The sequence below is a fragment of the Vulpes lagopus genome, chromosome 16 (assembly GCF_018345385.1).
Source record: "Vulpes lagopus strain Blue_001 chromosome 16, ASM1834538v1, whole genome shotgun sequence".
Taxonomy (NCBI): Eukaryota; Metazoa; Chordata; class Mammalia; order Carnivora; family Canidae; genus Vulpes; species Vulpes lagopus.
Window position 1 is genome coordinate 56,581,557 of NC_054839.1, and position 19,306 is coordinate 56,600,862.

The window sequence follows — 19,306 nt, forward strand, 5'->3', positions numbered from 1 at the left end:
AATAACTGTGTTTAATTTGACATCATCTACTAAAGATGAACATATGCAAATTCCATGGCCTAGCAATCCTACATCCAGGCATAAACTAAAGAGAAATGGGTACATGTTTAGCAAAAGATATGATTAAGAATAGTACTAGCACTTTATTCAGCTCAAAATTGGATAAATTACAGTATATTCATACAATACTATATAGCAATAATAATTAAAGAACTATGTGCAATAAATATGGTTTAATCTCAAAAAGATATTTCAAGTAAAAGAAGCTAAACATAAAAACAGTACTGCGGTAGATTCCATTTATATAGAGCTCAAAAACAGATAAAATTAATCAATGGTGGTAGAAATCAGGGCAATAATTATCTTTGGGAGGCAGGAGTTGAGAGGTAGTGACTGGAAAGGGAGCACAAGGCAGGTTATGGATATCACTGCCTATTTATTGATTCCGGTGCTGGTTATACAAGTCTGTTCTGTTTGTGAAAACTCAATGAGTTGCACACATGAATCATGCATTCCTCTGAATGAATACTATAGTAAAAAAAAAATTTCTTTTAAGATTATTTTGACTTTCAAGTAGAGAATGAATTAGGTGATAAGATTAACCTCAAGGCATGAGGTTAAGTTATTATGGTAAAATATATTTGATGGTAATAAGTATCTTAGTAACTAAAATATTACTAGTCATTCAGAAAAATAGATGATTCTAAAAGATATTCAGTAGGTAGAAATGTTGGGACTCTATAAATATCTAGGTTGAGGGGACTAAGTATCAAATAATGATTCCCTAGCTTTGAGGGACCTAGTAGAAAAGCACTGCTCTCAAGATAAGGAACTCAGCGATATCCCTTAATGGATGCCTCAATTGAGAGCTTCAGATACTGGAGTCTTTAATAGATAGATGCTAATGATGCCCTAAAAGCATGATTTCATCTGGAAGGAAAAATTAAAATTGGGAAAAGGTGGCTAGGTAAAGGGAAAACAACTGAAAGCAGAAGCCACTTATAGAAACAAGTGGTTCTCAAAAAGAATGGTCTGAGGACTCCTGGGGAACTCCAAAACAATTCTGGGAGTTTTAGAAGATCAAAAATATGTCTATAATACTATAGTATTTGACTGGTTTATTATTCCTTCTTGAGTATGTAGTGGAGTTTTCCAGAAGTCACATGATATGTAATATCATTAACAGACTGAACGCAGAAGCAGATATGAAAATCTACAAGTCTTCTATTAAGCCAGATGTTAAAAAGATTTATAAAAACATGTAAAACACTGCCCCTCCCCATAATTTTATTTTTAATTTGCAAAACATATCTATTTTCCATAAAAGTATATGCTAGGTTTATTACTGTCCTTATTAAATAAATTCATAAATAAGTATTTAAAAAATTTCTCAGATTAAAACAGATAATCCACGAAGTTAAGAGATGTTTGGAGGGGGGTGCCTGGGTGACACAGCTGGTTGTGTCTGACTCTTGGTTTTGGTTCAGGTCCTGATCTCAGGGTGGCTGAGACTGAGCCCTGCATCAGTGTGGTGTCTGCTTAACACTCTCTCTCCCTCTCCCCCTCCCTGCTTCTTGCGTGCACATGCTCTATTTCTCTCTCTCCTCCCTCTCTCAAATCTTTTTTTTCTTAAAGTTGTTTGAGATCCTTTAAAAAAGTGAAAAGTGTCCTTAGACCCAAAAGTTTGAGAAATATTGATATAGAGCAATTTCTTCTGAATCTAGCTAAAATTGCTATTTACTTTAGACTGAAAATGTAGAAGGAAAGTCTACTAAACTAGTTCACAGTCTCATTATCCTGGGATTAAAATGGCTAAATTCACGCATCAGTATTCCTTCAAACATATTTTTTGTTAAATATTTTATTTATTAATTCATGAGAAACACAGAGAAACAGAGACATAGAAAGAGAAGCAGGTTCTCTGCCAGGAAGCCTGATGCAGACTTGACCCTAGGACCCTGAGATCATGACCTGAGCCAAAGGCAGTCACTCAACCTCTAAGATACCCAGGTGCCCCTCCTTCAAACATATTTTTAATATATAAACAATCAAAACCTTTGAGTTGCAATTAAGAGAAGCTGTAATAAGTACCCATGTGTATATTTCCTATGTAAATCTACTATAGAAGGCATCTACTCACCTTTTAAAGGAACTTTGTACAGAAAAGCCTCTTGTAGTAAAATCACTTTAGTTTTTTTTAAAGATGACAGTCTAGAGCAAAGCCTTGGGAATCAACATTTAAGAGAGAGATAAAATACAAGGAACCCCTGTACAAGACTGAAGGGTTTCAGAGGAAGACAGAAAACCTGAAGAGGGGTAGATAGATGAAACTGAAGGGGAAAGTGCTTCCAGAAGACAGAAAGTGCTTCCAGACATTTGAGAGATTGTTGCAGAAAAGCAACAATCTCTCAAATGTTTCAGAGAGATTATAGAAGAGAGACAAGCAAGTCTCCATTTATTTACCAAAGAGGAGGTTATTAGTGACCCTGAAGAGCAGTTCTAGTGAAGACATGGGTCAGAAAACTGAGTAAGTATTGAGGTGAAAATCTAAAGACAGTAAGGTACAGAATTCCTTCAAGAATTTAATTGTAAAGTGGGGACAAGCAGGGTGATGGCTAGAGTCAGATGTAGAGAAGAGAAAGTGTATCCAGATGGATGTTAGAGATATAAAAAAGAATGTATGTCAAATGAGCAAGACTGCAGAGCAGGGAAGAAAGTGAATCCAGAATAAAGGGGAATACAATCTTACACAGCAGAAGGGAGGCTTCTTACCCAGAACAAGAGAGAAACAGTAAAGGTCAGGTGGGAAAAGACGACTAATTTATAAGTGTGGTATCAAGAAGTTGATAAAGTTAGTAGATGGTGAGTGTATCGTCTCTGTGTAGTAAACAGCTGACAGGAACTATGAAAGGTCCACTGGGAGATTTAAGGAGAGGGTTTAAAATAGCTGTTATGAAAACAAGCAGAGAACTGTCTTAGGCTTTTACAAACCTTTTGAATGGGAATAGAAAAATTTTTGTTTTTAAAGATAAGTATTCAGTACATTTCAGAGTGTTTTTTTATCCAAAAATAATTAAGATGGAAAAAAATGCTGAGTTAATCCCTTCATACTTCATAAAGTTCACTATCCAACCTTGAATAGTCAAGGTTTGTAGTATTTTGTTTCAGTATATTAACTACTTAAGCAACTATAATGGGACATCATAGCTACTTCTACTGCTATTTTGTAGAAGGTATAAAATTGGCTTATGAAATCCCTATAAACTAATCATAGGAAAGTTTCCTATGTGCTCTTGGGAGTAAGTTTTAAGTAGGCAACAATGTCCAAAGATGGAATGGATTTTCATAAAAATACTGATGTTCAAGTTACCGGAGAGGCATTCAGCACATTTTTCACCTATTAGAATATGTCTTCAGAGACTGCTCTTAAAATGTAACAGAAAGCATTTTAGGCTTACAGGCTCTTGGTTCTCACAGATGTCTATTCATCCACTATAGCTAAAAAGCAGCCACAGGAAATATGTAACCAAATGAGGATGGCTGTGTTCCAACAAAACTTTACTTGCAAAACCAGGTGGCCGGCTGGCCCGTAAGTTATTGTTTTTTAACGTCTGGTCTAAGTTTTTAGTTTATTGCTGTGGAAGTTGCTTAAATTTTTACATTCTTTAATTCTGTCATCTGTTAGCAGAAATACAAAGCTATTGAATTAATAAGGAATATTATATAAATTACATAAAAATGCCCAGCACACTCAAAGCAACAAATATGAGTTCTCTTTCTCTGTATTTGGTAGTGTGAGGCTGTAGTGCTCACTTTCAGAAGGTCATAGAAGTGAAGAAGAGAGAATATTCATGGTGTGGAAAAAGAAAAAGCTAATTTGTTAAGACGATGCAAAGATGATTTTGTTATTTTTCATCAACAAATCCCTGGTCTCAGTTATCTGAAATGGATTTCTTCTGAAAGAAAAAAAGTCTACAATTTCTTGGAAATAACTTTCCCAGATCCTTAAGATTTAAAAAACTCACTTTAATATTTTATGTAAAACAAACAAAATTTAGATTTAATTTTTTTTCACCTTGGTATTGAGGAACTAAAAAAATTTAGAAAAGTAATATGATTTCAAAGGACTATGATGGTGCCCAATAAAGTTCTAGCGGGGGGAAAGGATGGGCAAGTTGAAAAATGCAGTGTGAACAGCATTCTCTGCCTTTGTTCCACTACCATATGCCATTTTCTGTATCCTAACTCAGTAAGGTAGAAACAAGGCAATAAGATGAAAGAATAAAATTCTGAAACAACAAGGAGATCACGGTTGAGAAATGTTTTGAATCCCCCTAAAATCTACAATGTAAATAATCAATAAACTGACTATATAAACAAAGATTTTTGAAACTCACCATCTCTATTAGTTTCCCATTCTACATTTTCTTCTTCACTTTCTGGCGTTCTCTCCTTAGTGATTTTTATGTCTTCCTTTTCCCTATGTCTCCCTCTTGAAGATTCTTTCTAAAAAGCATATACAAACATACAGATTACTATATTTTTAAAATTATGGGATGGTTACTGAAATACAGAATATTTCTAGCTTTGTCTTTGTTTCATTAAAGAAACTGTGTTGCAGATAATCACGTAGAAGTGACAAACTCCAGGATAGCACCACAATGAGAAAACTATCTACTAAAGTACAGCAACCTGGTAGAAGTAAGGAGTAACTAAGAGTTTAAAATATACAATGCAAATATTTAATAAGCACTGGATAGCCATGGAAAAATGGTAAGGTCAAAAGAAAAGAGAAAGGGAAGAAGGGAGGGAGGATCTTATTTATATGTAAGACAAAAGGAAAAAAAAAAGGAACAATCTATTTTTATTCGTAAAATATATTCTAAAGATTATCAATCTATAGATATAGATTATCAATCTACATCCCATGTAACTTTTTTTTTTTAGGCTCCATATCCAATGTGGAGCCCAATGTGGGGCTTGAACTCACAATCCAGAGATCAAGACCTGAGACAACGACAAATACCCACCATTTGCTTCGACGTGGATGGAACTGGAGGGTATTATGCTGAGTGAAATAAGTTAATTGAAGAAGGACAAACATTATATGGTCTCATTCATTTGGAGAATATAAAAAATAGTGAAAGGGAATAAAGGGGAAAGGAGAAAAAAAATGAGTGGGAAATATCAGAAAGGAAGACAGAACATGAGAGACTCCTAACTCTGGGAAACAAACAAGGGGTGGTGGAAAGGGAGGTGGGCGGGGGGTGGGGGTGACTGGGTGATGGGCACTGAGGGGGGCACTTGATGGGATGAGCACTGGGTGTTATGCTATATGTTGGCAAATTCAACTCCAATAAAAAAAAATAGAAATAAAAATAAAAATAAAAAAAAGAATCACACTTAACTAACGGAGCCACCCAGGTGTCCCCCAGGCAAGTTTTGAATGTTCTGTGGATTAAACTCACTATAAATATACATTAGTACAAGTTGTATCAAAAATTCTTTATAGGAAGTTATCCCCAAATTACTGAAAAATATATTGTTTTCTACTTCAGGTATCATGTAATATCCAAATACTAATTTAGTTAAAAAGGGTTTCAGAGCCATAAAGACTATAATTAGCTTCATGTCAATTAAAATCAGGTTTTGCTGTCAAATAAGTTTATGCTGAACTTAGGAAAAATGTTTGGTTTTAAATATTTCTTACATTTTAGGAATACAATAAATGATTGTGGACTTTTACTTTAAATTATTTTCATTTTATATTATATTCACATTTATTCCTTTAACATTATATGTATGGATAGATAGTATTCATTATGAATTCTTAGAAAGGAGACATTACCAAGAATTTGTTTTAAAAAGAAGTATGAAGCTAAGAGTTGAAGACCAATATTAAAATAACTGGATTAGTAACTAGAATAATAAAATATTATGGGTCTTTGTAAATAATATAATCCAACAACTTCCTGCCCTATATAGAAAAAAATTTTTAAATATTACATATTTATGAAAGTCCTATTAGAAGAACTTAAGAAAAAAAAATTTACTCCCTATATCTCCACTGATAGTTCTTCACTGTTGCATCCCCTTGTCCCCATTTTCAGACAGCTCTAATTATTAAAACTGATCTAATTTTATACTGATCACAACTCTCTTACACCTCTCCAGGATTCCTTCTGATTGGAATCAGTTCTGAAGTATAGATCGTGTAAAAATACTACTACTTTCATGAGACAGCCCTTTAAAATATTTAAACACTGTTACCAAAGCTCTTCAATATTTTCTTATATGAGGCCAAAGAAATAGTTCACATTGATCATATATTAACATTTCGGGATTCTCACACTCTTCCTCACTCAGTCATCTTCCCTGGACATATTAATTTGACAATGTACTTCAATAAAATGTAATAACTAAAATTAATCTGGTCTTATCAGAGCAGTATACAGCATATGGCTTCTACTTCTGGTATAGAACTGAAATTATGATTTATTAACGAGTCTAACTTGTTTTGGAGGATAAGTTTTGGGTGGAGCTTAAATAAGATACTATAAGCTTGTAAACTGTAAATTTAAACTACAATCTCACATAAAATAAGGCAAACTTCAGGGCTAGGTGATTTAGTAACATGCTGAAATCATTAGAGATCAAACTTTCTGGTGGTTCTCCCTTCTCACAGCTCTGCTATTCTTACTGTTGACTTCACATTAAGGCATATTTCTTTTACCATAATAAGAAGCAATCTACATTCTCCCAGTGTGCCTCTCCCTCAATCATGAAGTAAGAATTCTTTCCTTCAGTTTGAGTAGGCCAACTTCAGTCACATGACCACATCTAAATCAATAACTAATACTAAGGTAATCCACAGGTGAAATGATTTAGGCCTGGTTCCTGAATCAGCAAGGAGACTGGGGTTATTTTGACTGCATTAGACTAAACAGGCCCCAACAGTGAACTGGGGTCAATTCCCCGAAAACAAAATGCAGCTACAAAATGAAACAGTGATGGAGTGGATTTTGTGGAGTTCAAAGCCATTTACTCTACACTCTTAATACATTTCACCTCTTCAAAGTACAAGGCCACACTGTTGACAACTTCAAAGGCCATAACAAAACAGACTGTCTAACCTAGTAAACATTTTCCCTATTCACCTTTACTATTCACATTTTAGACTCTCCTTCTAAGGTCATCCTGCTATTTTCCTGATGCATATCTTTTTAGACACTCTTTATTTAGTGAAGGTCTCCTAGTACTCAACACTCTCAATTTTATTTGAAAATGTCTGTATTATATCCTCATTCTTGAAAAACAGTTTTGTTGGGTATACAACTATGGGTTGACAGATTTAGCACTTTGGAAATACTATCCATCCCGCTGTCTTTTGGCTTCCATTGTTATTGATATCATTCTGTTGCTCCTTCGTAGGATGATTTGCCTTTTTCCTTGGGGTATTTTAATATTTTCTCTAACTCTGGTATTTTGCAATTGCATAATAACATTCTATTTGATATGTATTGTGCTATTTGTATCTGTAGCTCTGTCTTGTCAATTACAGAAAAATTCACAGCACTACTTCTTTCAGTATTGACTCTCCTACATTCTATTTTTTCATGGAGTTCCAACTAAAGGTACATTAAACTTTCTAAGTATTTCCCCCACATTTTTGAATCTCTTCAACATTTTCTATAACTCTGTCTTTATGTATTCTGGTTAAGTTCTTCAGGTCCATCTTCTAATTCAACAATTCTCTCTCCACAGATGGACCAAAGGCTTTGTCTCTATTTACAGCTCTAATACGAGTAAAATCTCAAGGTCACCACTAGCTTTCACATTTGCTGCTTAATCCTTGGTTTCAATTCCCTGTTCGTATTTCTTTGTTTTTGCTGCTGTTTTGCATTTTTGAGAAAGTAGCAATGCATTTAAAATGTGTTTGTTGTCACTTTTCCAGGACCCAGTATTACTGTAGTGGGAGACCCTAAAAGTTTATAGTCCACAATTATGCTGAAAGGGAAAGTTAAGACTAACAATTCTTAACAAGACTAACAATTCTTTAGCAATCACATCAAACTTTGCCTACTGTTTAAAGTATAGCCAACTATTTTCCCTTGAATTTATCCACAACCATTGGTCAGAAGAAGCCACTCTAGGCCATACTACTATAAATGACATTTTGTTCCTAAAATGAAGTCTGTTTATCCCTAACACAAGTTTGTTCTTTGTTAATGACAGGGAATAGTATTATTACGTATTACATGAGACAAAGATGGGAAGGGGAAAAAAAAATCCACTTCAACTACCATTTCTATTTATCCCATATAATCTTATATATTTCCTTACATCTTTCCAAAATTACTTAGAGAAATTTACTCTGAGACTAACAGACAAAAATTATCACAGAACATTTAATCAAAGATTAACTCAATTATATACCAACAAAGTTCTCCCCTTGTACTATTATTTACTTTAAAATAACTATGTAAATACATCCATTACTAGCCTAAAGCTATTATCATAGTACTAATTATCATATTAAAGAATATCAAGTTTTAAACATTCAATGTTTTATACAAAGGATTTTTTTTTTCATGTCTTATTTTTAAAGAATAATGATTCCAGGGGTGTCTGGATGGCTCAGTTGGGTAATGGTCCAATTCTTAATTTCAGCTCAAGTCATGACCTCAGGGGTCATGGGATCAAGCCCTGAGTGGGGGCTCTGTGCTCTTCATGGAGTCGTTTGTGCCTCTCCCACTGTTCCTCCCTGTTGCTCCCTCTCTTTATCTCTAAAATAAATAAATTCTTGGGATCCCTGGGTGGCGCAGCGGTTTGGCGCCTGCCTTTGGCCCAGGGCGCGATCCAGAAGACCCTGGATCGAATCCCACGTCGGGCTCCCGGTGCATGGAGCCTGCTTCTTCCTCTGCCTGTGTCTCTGCCTCTCTCTCTCTCTCTCTGTGACTATCATAAATAAATAAAAAATTTAAAAAAAAAATTTAAAATAAATAAATTCTTAAAAAAAATTCCAACCCTACTGCTCTAAAAATATACTTCGTTTCACAAAACACTATCATTAGTGAATTCCTAATTTCAAAAAATTTCCTAAAAATAAGACCTAAGTACATGCCGTCTACAAGAAATAACTTTAAATATGAAGATAATATAGAGTTAAAGGAAAGAGACGGAGAGAGATATAATATGTTAACATTAAAAGAGAGGAGGAATAGCTACATTAATTTCAGACAGAGCAGACTTCAAAGCAAGTGAAGTTACCAGGGACATAAAGGGGCTTTACATAATGATAAAGAGGTCAATTCTCTAAGAAGACATAACAATCCTTAATATATATGTGCCTAACAGCATAGTGTCAAAACACAGAAGGTAAAAACCAATATAAAACTGTAAGGAGAAGAAATGATCCACAATTATAGTTAGGAGATTTTAACACCTCTCTGTCAAAAATGGACATATCCAGCAGGCAGAAAAATAGCAAGAACATAGTTGAACTCAAAAGCACCATCGATCTACTGGATACAACTGACATCTATAGACTACTTCATTCCACAACAGCAGAATACACATTTTTCTCACGTTCACATGGGACATTTACTAAAATAGACCATATTCTCAACCATAAAACACACTTCTAAATGAATGGAAATCATACAATGTCTGCTTTCAGACTACAATGTAATTAAATTAGAAATCAATACAATAAGATAGCTGGAAAATACCTAAATATGTGGAGATTAAACAACACACTTCTAATTAACACATGGGTCAAAGAAAAAAATTTCAAGAGCAATTTAAAAATATTTCAAACTAAAAGTGAGAGGCATTTGGGTAGGGCAGTTGGTTGAAGTGTCTGACTCCTGATTTTGGCTTGCATTGTGATCAGGGCCTTGGGATCAAGCCCCATGTGGGGCTCTACGCTCAGCAGAGTCTGTTTGATTCTCTCTCCCACTCTGCCTCTCCCCCTGCTCACACATACAGTCTCTAAATAAATAAAATATTTTAAAAAATGAAAATGAAATACAACTTACTAAAATTTATAGAATGCCGTGAAAATAGTGTTTAGAGAATAAAGTACAGCACTTCTAAAGAAGATCTAAAATCCATAATCTAGGGACGCCTGGGTGGCTCAGTGGTTGAATGTCTACCTTCAGCTCAGTGTGTGATCCCGGGGTCCTGGGGTCAAGTCCTGCATCGGGGTCCCTGCAGGGAGCTTGCTTCTCCCTCTGCCTATGTCTCTGCCTCTCTCTGTCTCTCATGAATATATAAATTTTTTTTTAAAAAATTAAAAAAATATATCCATAATTTAAGATTCTACTTCAGAAAAACTAGAAAAAGAGCAAATTAAATCTAAAGTAAGCAGAAGAAAAGAAGTAATAAAAATTAGAGTGGAAATCAATCAACTGAAAACAGGAAATCAATAGAAGAAAAAAAAAATCATTAAACTTAAAGCCAGTCTTTAAAAAGATCAATAAAATTGATAAGCTTCTAGTCAGGCTAAGAAAAAAAAAGAGAGAAAAGACAGAAGTTAGTAGTATCAGAAACAAAAAAGGAGACATTGCTACAAATCCCAGAGATTAAAAGGATAATAAATCAAAACTATGAACAATCCTATGACAAATTTGATAACCTAGAGGAAATTGTCTAATTCTACAAAAAAGACAATCTGCCAAAACTCATAGACAATCTGAATAAGCCTGTACTTACTAAAGAAACTGAATCAGTAAATAACCTTTCAAAACAGAAAGCACCAGTTCCAGATGGATTCACATCTATCAATTCTGTGAATTCTATCAAACATTTAAGAAATAAATTACAGTAATTCCCCACTTTTTCAGAAAATAGAAGCAAAGAGACTATTTCCTGACTCATTCTAAGAAGCCAACTAATACCTAAGTACCTAGTATAAAAACCAATATTTCTTGTAATTAGAAATATTTCTCAAGAACATGGATGTAAAAATCCTGTGGTTTTCTCCTCTTTCTAAACTTTCACCATCCCATCTTTCATCCCACCTATCCTTCCAACACTCAATGTAAATGTCATTTCCCTCTGTGAAATGTTCTCTGTTCCCCAGGCAGTTATTCCTTCCACTGTGTTCTGTGTATCTCTCTGTCATACTACCATACTCTACAGAATTACAATTTATCTACTTATGAATTTGTATGCCCACAAGATCACGTGTTATCAACCTCACAACTCAGATGCACTAGAGTTGATGTTTGTATCTTAACCTGTCTTAGCTATCTTATGTTATCTAACCTATAGTTGCCCCTACCTAAACTAAATCTGGCTTTCCCATAGAAGTTCATCACGTAAAGATCAACAGACACATGTGTTGCAGTAGGAATGTACCATAGAAATGATCAGTACTTGTTATCCTGTCAGATCACTCAAAATAATTAACACCCTGGTATCCTAGCTTATTAACAGTTTTGTCTAGTTTTGGATCAGGAATTTCCTAAAACCTGATCACTCTTGTCACTATAACACTTAGGCAGGCATGACACTCGGCATCTGAGGGCTTTCTCACCTAGGGAAAGTAAGAATCAAGCTTTTTATTTTTTTAAAGATTTTATTTATTGATTCATAAGAGACACACACACACACACACACACACACACAGAGGGGCAGAGACACAACACAGGCAGAGAGAGAAGCAGGCACCATGCAGGGAAGGCAGAGAGAGAAGCAGGCTCCATGCAGGGAGCCTGATGTGGGACTTGATCCTGGGTCCCCAGGATCACGCCCTGGGCCGAAGGCAGGCCCTAAACCACTGAGCCACCAGGGGATCTCCAAGCTTTAATTTCTTAATGAAAGGCCAACTCTGCTGTCTACTAAACTGAATATGCTAAACATATAAACCTTTATGATCAGCAATATACTTAGATTTAGATATCTGTTAACAACCTAAATTTCCAACGCTGATGTTTATCTATTAAGAGCCTAACACTAATTTATATTAGAGAGGAAAGGCCAAGAGCTGTTCTAATCCCTGTACATACCAGTTACTAAAGAGTCATCGTGGATTAGCCAGCAACTCATGTTACTTGTTTGACATATATTTTTTTTCACAGCAACACACTGATAGAGCTACTGCCTCCACTTACAGGTAAGGAAACTGACAGCAGAGTTAAAAAACAATTCCTAAAATAATGTCTTCAGAATATGAATTCCAGATGTTTGCCTTTTAAACTAGTCCATTTAGTGGTGTGCTAGAATCAGTTCACACTGACTCGCAAGAACCAACTGTTAAACCTTTGGAACTGTGCAAGCCAGTGTTAAACATAGCTATGATTAAAAATCAGATCATATAAGCTAACAATTACACAAATAATAAAAACAAAGGTACTGTTATTCAAAATTCACTTCCTAAATATTTTAGTACATTTTAGTCTTGCAGTTAATTACACTATATGTGACTGCATATACATATTTATGTGTACGTGTGAAAAATACTATATAATGGTGTGAAAATGAGTATCTCTTCCCAAATCTGTATTCAGTGATATCACTAAGCCAGCTTGAAACTGACCGTGATGGTAGTATTTATGCTAAAGAAATTGGCAAATCCCATAAAGCAGAGCTTTTTTCCCTGAGTGGTTGTTAAACATTACCAGCAACTCATGGAGTTCATTCCATATTCTGAGCAATCAGTTACTTCAAAATGCAATACCTGTGCCCAGCCCCTACCCAGGAATTCTAATTCAGTAGATCAGGGGTAGAGTATCAGCATGTATTTCACAAAACACTATCTCTCCTCCAAAAGAATTCTGATACATACACACCTCTAGCTGAGAACTACTATCTAAGATTTCTAAAGCAGTATTATGTATCTATCATCAGACATTAGAAAGCTACATACTGAAAAGTACATTACTTTAGGTTCCTGAAGATAAATCTCTACAAACTATAATGTAAAATGGTAATGTAGCTGTTTTATTGAGGATCAGCAACAACCATAGGAAAGCTTCTATACAGCTTAAATGAACAGAAAGTTTCTCTTTAAACAATTCAATAATTTTAATGAAACGGTTATAATATGAGACAACTGAGATATCCATATGAAAAAGTATAAGGCTGGACCAGAAATGTAAACTAACTCAAAATGGATCAAAGCTAAAGCTCCAAGATTGTTTGGGAAAAAAAAAAAAAAAAGGCAAGAATCTTTGTGACCCTGAATTAGGCAATGGTTTCTTAGATAAGACACCTAAAGCACAAACAACAAAAACAGATAAACTATTTCATCAAACTAAAAATATCTGTGCTGTAAAGGACATCATCAAGAACATAAAAAGATAATCCACAGGATAGAAGAAAAATTTTGCAAATCATAAATAAGGAATTTGTATCTAAAATATATAGAAAGTTCTTACAAATCAACAATAAAAAGACAACCCAAATTTAAAAAGGGGCAAAGATCTGAAAAAGACATGTCTCTAGAGAAAATACACAGATGGCCAATAAGCACATCTTATTGTTCAATATTACTGATGTTCAGTATCATTAGCCATCAGGGAAATGCAAAAACTACAATGAGATTACCACTTCACACTCATTAAGAGGATTCTAATCAAAGAGTTTGTAATAGCAAACACTGACAAAGACAGAATTGGAAATCTTATTGCTGGCAGGAATGTAATATGGTGCAATTGCTTTGGAAAACAATCTAGCAGTTTCTCAAAAAATTAAACACAGAATTAGTATATCACTCAGCCAATTCTACTCCTAGATATAAACCCCAAAGAAAAGAAAACAAGTCACTCAAAAAACTATTCAGGATGTTCACAGCAGCATGATACATAAAAGCTAAATCTGGAACAGCCCAAATGTTCATTAATTAATGAACTGATAAACAAAATGTGATGTATTAATGGAATATTATTTAGCAAAAACAAGGAACAGAATATTGATATATCCTATAATTTTTCATAAACCTTGAAAACACTATGGCACGTGAAAGACAAATCAAAAACAAAATCACATACTGCACGACTCCACTTATATGAAATATTCAGAACAGACAAATCTATAGTGACATAGTGGCCGTCTAGGGATGGTGGTCAGTTTCTTGAAAAAAAAAAAAAAAAAAAAAAAAGCTCAGGATGAGATTTCCACGTATGAAACACTGACGTTTTCTTTTATTCAATAAGCTACATCATAAATTAAGATTTCTCTCTTGGCGTCACTGTCAGGAAACCCACCATTAAACTTTGTGGTCACATGTGCCTTCCTTCACCTAAATTCTCTGGTTCAGTTTTTGTCAACACCATGCCTTGCTTTCATTGTTTTAATTTCTAAGTGTCCTACTATAATCCACTTTAACCTTTCTTGGAACAAGCAGGATAGGATGGCTGGCTGAATTCTGAAGATTTAAGAATACTTTTAGATAGTTATGATGCCCATCAAGATCCAGAAATCCTATGAAGTTGAACTTAAGCTCCACTAACCAATTCCCTCCATCTTAATTACCACCAAGAACAGATTCAGAGAATTAGAGGAGTTTTCCCAGAGGACTTTTTTCCCCCCTAAATTACACTATCCATATAAACATTATAATGTGGTATTATTCACATCTACCATATATTTAGCACACAACATAATATTATGGAACAAATATAATAAGTCATTACTGAAATTTAACTTTGTTTTGGGAAATTCATTCCTACCCTAACAGGTGAGGATGACTCCTCTGTATTTCGTTTCTGGGACTCAGTGTCCACATCTTGGCGCTTGTTCTTCATTCTTTCTCTAAGATCCCCTGTAGGTCTTTCTGGTGACCTTTGAACCAAAAAACAAAAACAAAACAAAAAACAAAACAAAACAAAAATCTATATTTATATAACATTTATAAGAATGTATTTACAGAAATACCTCATGAATCTCAATAAAATTTTTCTGTCCATGGCTCCTAATGTTCAGAAAAACAATTAATTTGCTTCAGCTTAAATATTAATATATAAAAAATATGAGCATCACTTACAAGTGTTCTCCCCATAACAATCAGAAATGTATACAATAAAATTCCATGGGGTGGCAGGTACTGGTGATATGAGTAAGAAACTGTATGTGAACCAAGAAAAAGGAATTTGTAATTAACAGCTTCATTTGTTTTTCTAAAAATCACATAAATGTACTACTTATATTTGAAAGTAAAAAGTAAGAAGATAAAGTTTTAAACCACGATGTTGCAAAATTAATAAGGGGCAACAGTATTATCATGCATACATATATGTGGCTGGATGCAACATCAACAACTGAAAATTATCCATCTTAATAATCACAGGACATATAGGAGTTTTATGTTATTCTTATAACTTTTGTTAAATTTGAAATTATTTCAGAATAGAAAATAATTAAAGGATTCAAAACAAGGTTTAGGCAGTGGATTTCTTTTTAATCAAGGAAAATCATACATAGTTATGTTCAACCCTGGTAAGCCTTCATAATTCATACTGAAAATGTGACAAATGGCTCCCAATTATTTTTACACTATTGTTAAGTGAGAAAACAAAGCAGATATGGAAAACACACCGCCTTTAAAGAATATTCCTAGAGGAGCTTTTTTAAAAAGGGCAATAGAAGTTAAAAAAATGGTAGGTCCCTCACTGGCGACCAAAAAACACTGTGTGAGTATTTTTTTAAAGATAGAAACAATCCCATAAACATTTACATCTATTTCAAGTAATAGTTATCAATCAAATCAATTCTTGTATCAATCAATACAAGTCACATAATGAAGATATAATTTCAGTTAACTCACTTTAAAGGATCTCATTAACATTTGTATGTACATTTTATAGGAATATATAAATGTTTAAACAGTTAAATCTGATCTTGAAAGTGGATCTTATTAAAAACCAGTACTTAAATACTTTAAATTATAATTATGATATACAAGTTAATCTTATGTGCCCTGGTTTCCTTTATGTAATAAGACAACTTATTAAGAACTTGTTTCTATCTTAAGCAGCTCCTAACAGAGTGCTCTACATACAATGAATGCTTAATAAATAATCTTGTGACTAATCATTTCTGAATTACACTGCTTTTCTTTCCATCTCTGAATCACATTATGAACCGTATTTTCTTCCCTATAAAAAAAGGAAAAAAAGACAAATCCAAAGGGGGTTATCGAATGGAAAAACATGTACAAAATAACAAAAAAAATCCTTTATTCTAAGTCTGGCAATGACACTATTTTTTCCCATCTTAGACAAATTCTCTGACCATTTTCCTCAAAATTACCTCTTGCATAAAAATTCTGTGTCAGTTAACAATAAACTTCAGAGATGAATTAGGCATGTATTAAAAGTGTGGTAATAATGTAATAATATGAACAAAACATTAAAATTGTTGAAAGACTATCTAGGTGTATATTTGTACAGATAATTAAACATATGTAAGTAAGAATTGGTTTTCCCACATTAACAGAAGGCAAGGATGACAATCTAAATACAATAAAACTGAGTATTCACAGCATCACAAGTAAACTAAAATGTACGTTTAATTGTACAAGAAGTCAGTTAAGGGTTTGAGTTTTAAATTCCATTAAGCTTCAAAATTTATATACACACACACACACTCACCCATTTAAAAAAAAATCTACAAATGCTACTGTTCAGTTTTTATACTATTGGTATAACCAAAGAAATCAGCACATCCAATTATAGGAACTGGTTAACTATTTGTTTACCAATCAACTTTAAACTGTTTTTGTGACAACCTTTACATATATTACATACTTAAATACCGTAACACAATCATCATGAACTGAACTGAAAGGAAAATAAAAGGTCTTTATTAGGAGATTTTCATTTAGCTTTGCCTTTATTAAAGGCAAAAAGATGTCTTAAATAGGAAGTAGTACCTTTATCCATGTGTAAGCAAGTATATATTTTCATTTACATTAGTACATTATGATAAGGGATTTGGCAAATGCATTTTAATGTACAGAGCTTGCAGCAGAATGTCGTATGTCATTTAGATTTGAATTTAAAACATCTTAAAAAGCTAAAACTATATCCTTGTTAAATTTTAAGGGTTAAAAACGGTCTTTCCTCAGTAAAAATAATCTATGATGTTCTGCAATCTTAAACCATTTTAGTACGTAACTAGGAGTAGGGCGAAGTAAGTCATACGTATATTATTTAAAAAATCTATTGGCAAAACCAGTAAATATTGAGCAAATAGTTTTAAAGCATACATTTTATTAATCTTGAAATTAACAACTAAAAAGATCTTATTGATCTTTGACTATTGATAAGACCACCACCAAAAGAGAAAATCTGATCAAATATATGCTTGTATTTCAGATTTTTATACTAGATAAATTACAAATCATCTTCTAATAGTATATGAACAATTCAAAGTTCTTAATTTACCTTCTATAATTGCTGCTATAACCTTTACCACGGGGTGAAGGGCCATGTACGAATCTACAAGTGTTTCCATAGAGGCAGTTGCCAGTCTTCAACCAGTTACGGCACTGTGTCTAAGAGACAGATATTACTATGTAAATTTCATATTTATTTCTAGAAAAAAGATGCCAGTGGGACAAAATTAAAACAAATGCTACCAAAATTCCAGCTACCCTGAGATACATTATTCCCCAAACAATAAAAACATCAGGAAAAGAAAAACATAACAATTCTTTTCACTCCTCCTTTATGAAACTCAGTTTTAAAAATTTACTGAACATTCCTACAATACAACAACCTGTTCACTTTTACGATACAAATCAGTATTCAAGAACAGGATTACAAGATAACCCCTGTGACTGTTCTAGTGACAACTCACCTCTGCTGTACTGCCAGTGCTGGGTCCAAGCCTCTCAAATACACTGGGTCTTCGGGATGTGCTATCAGATATGGTCTTGGTATTTTCCACTGTGACCTTCCTTCTAATTTTTGACATTTTGTACTACTTTAACCAAAAAAGAGAGAGGCAAAACTGTAAAATTCTTCAGTTTTAAATTAACTGCCCATAACTTATATGTAGATAAAGCTATAGATAACACTAAAAAATTATGGGGAATTTTTCTCAGGAGAAAAAAGGCATAGGAGAGGTCACAGGTAAACAGAAGGTATCTTCGAACCCACACATTAGTGAACTTATAACAAGTTTGAAATCTGTTGCCTAGAATCCTAACTCTTCTGCAGAGTGAAGGAATAAGATTCTACTCACAGTTTTCAAAGCACATTCAACCTCAGAAAACAAACTATAAAATGTTTAGTTTCTAAGTTACTTATAAAACTTTCAAAATTTAGTTAACTATCTTTTAAGGAAAAGTTGTGCTATCATCCTCCATAAGGTAGTTAATTGGAAAAGAAAGCCATGTCAAACAGAATGGGAAAATAAAATCAGGCAAGAATTTTATTGATAGATATTATGCTTTATACGGTTTGTGACATTAGGTATATTCTAAAAATCAGCTTAGTAGAAAAGTGCAAACTATTTAAATTTTTTTTCATCTTAACAGAGCTTAAAAAAGAACAGTCTAATCAAAGATATTTATTAATTTTCCAATAATATAAAGAAAATTCAATGTTGATAAAATGACTTTCTTTCAAAATAGGACTATACAGCCTATAATAGGCTATAGAACTAGAGCTCAAGATGTTTCTATAATTTATGCTACACTTACATAAAAGTCAAAGATGCTAAAAGTGACGAACAGGCTATCTTACCATTATTAGAAACAAGAAAGACAAACTGTAAAAATATTTTACAAAAGTAAATAAAACATTTAAAACTAAAACCGTAACACAATATATCCAAGTATATAATCAGGTGATTCAACTGGAAAGGAAAACATCAGGTAACAGTAATAGGATATATGCTAGAAAAAAAAACAAAACATTAAATTCTAGATCTAGAACAAATTAGTACATAACTGCGGGAACTGAGCAGGAATTGCCTAACTAAAGAAAAAAAAAACCAACACTACACCATATCACATTTCACATAATCCAATTAGTTGAAATCTTATCAATAGTCAAAACTTACTAGAATGAATGATAGCTAAAGAAGTAAAAGTTCCATTTGATATAGAACTGGTGTCCATAAAGTTCACAAATTCAAAAAGCTCTTTAATGTAGTTTCAAAGTAAAGATATACCACTTGAAAGGAAATTAAGTCTTGATAGTACCAAATCAAAAGTTTAATAATATTATAAATGACATTTGGTTTAATTAGATACTTCTTTTAAGGTCACATTTTTAAAAGAATCCTAAGAGTAAGGACAACATTTTATAAGTAAACAAAGATAATGAACCAAGAGGAAAAAAGGAAATGA

The 19,306-nt window shown here is 33.4% G+C and overlaps 1 protein-coding gene across 2 annotated transcripts in view; it reads right to left on the reverse strand.

The window, feature by feature from the left end:
* Positions 1–19,306, reverse strand: part of ZC3H13 (zinc finger CCCH-type containing 13) — a 91,825-nt gene that overhangs the window by 67,549 nt on the left and 4,970 nt on the right. The window contains exons 2-5 of one of the 2 annotated variants that reach the window (XM_041731018.1): positions 17,809–17,934; positions 17,394–17,503; positions 14,679–14,790; positions 4,398–4,506 (exon numbers count right to left, since the gene is read on the reverse strand). In XM_041731018.1, the coding sequence (XP_041586952.1) occupies positions 4,398–4,506; positions 14,679–14,790; positions 17,394–17,503; positions 17,809–17,925 (448 nt within the window). In that variant the 5' untranslated portion in view covers positions 17,926–17,934. The remainder of the gene's footprint in view (positions 1–4,397; positions 4,507–14,678; positions 14,791–17,393; positions 17,504–17,808; positions 17,935–19,306) is intronic. The other variant, XM_041731019.1, reaches the window with a different exon arrangement.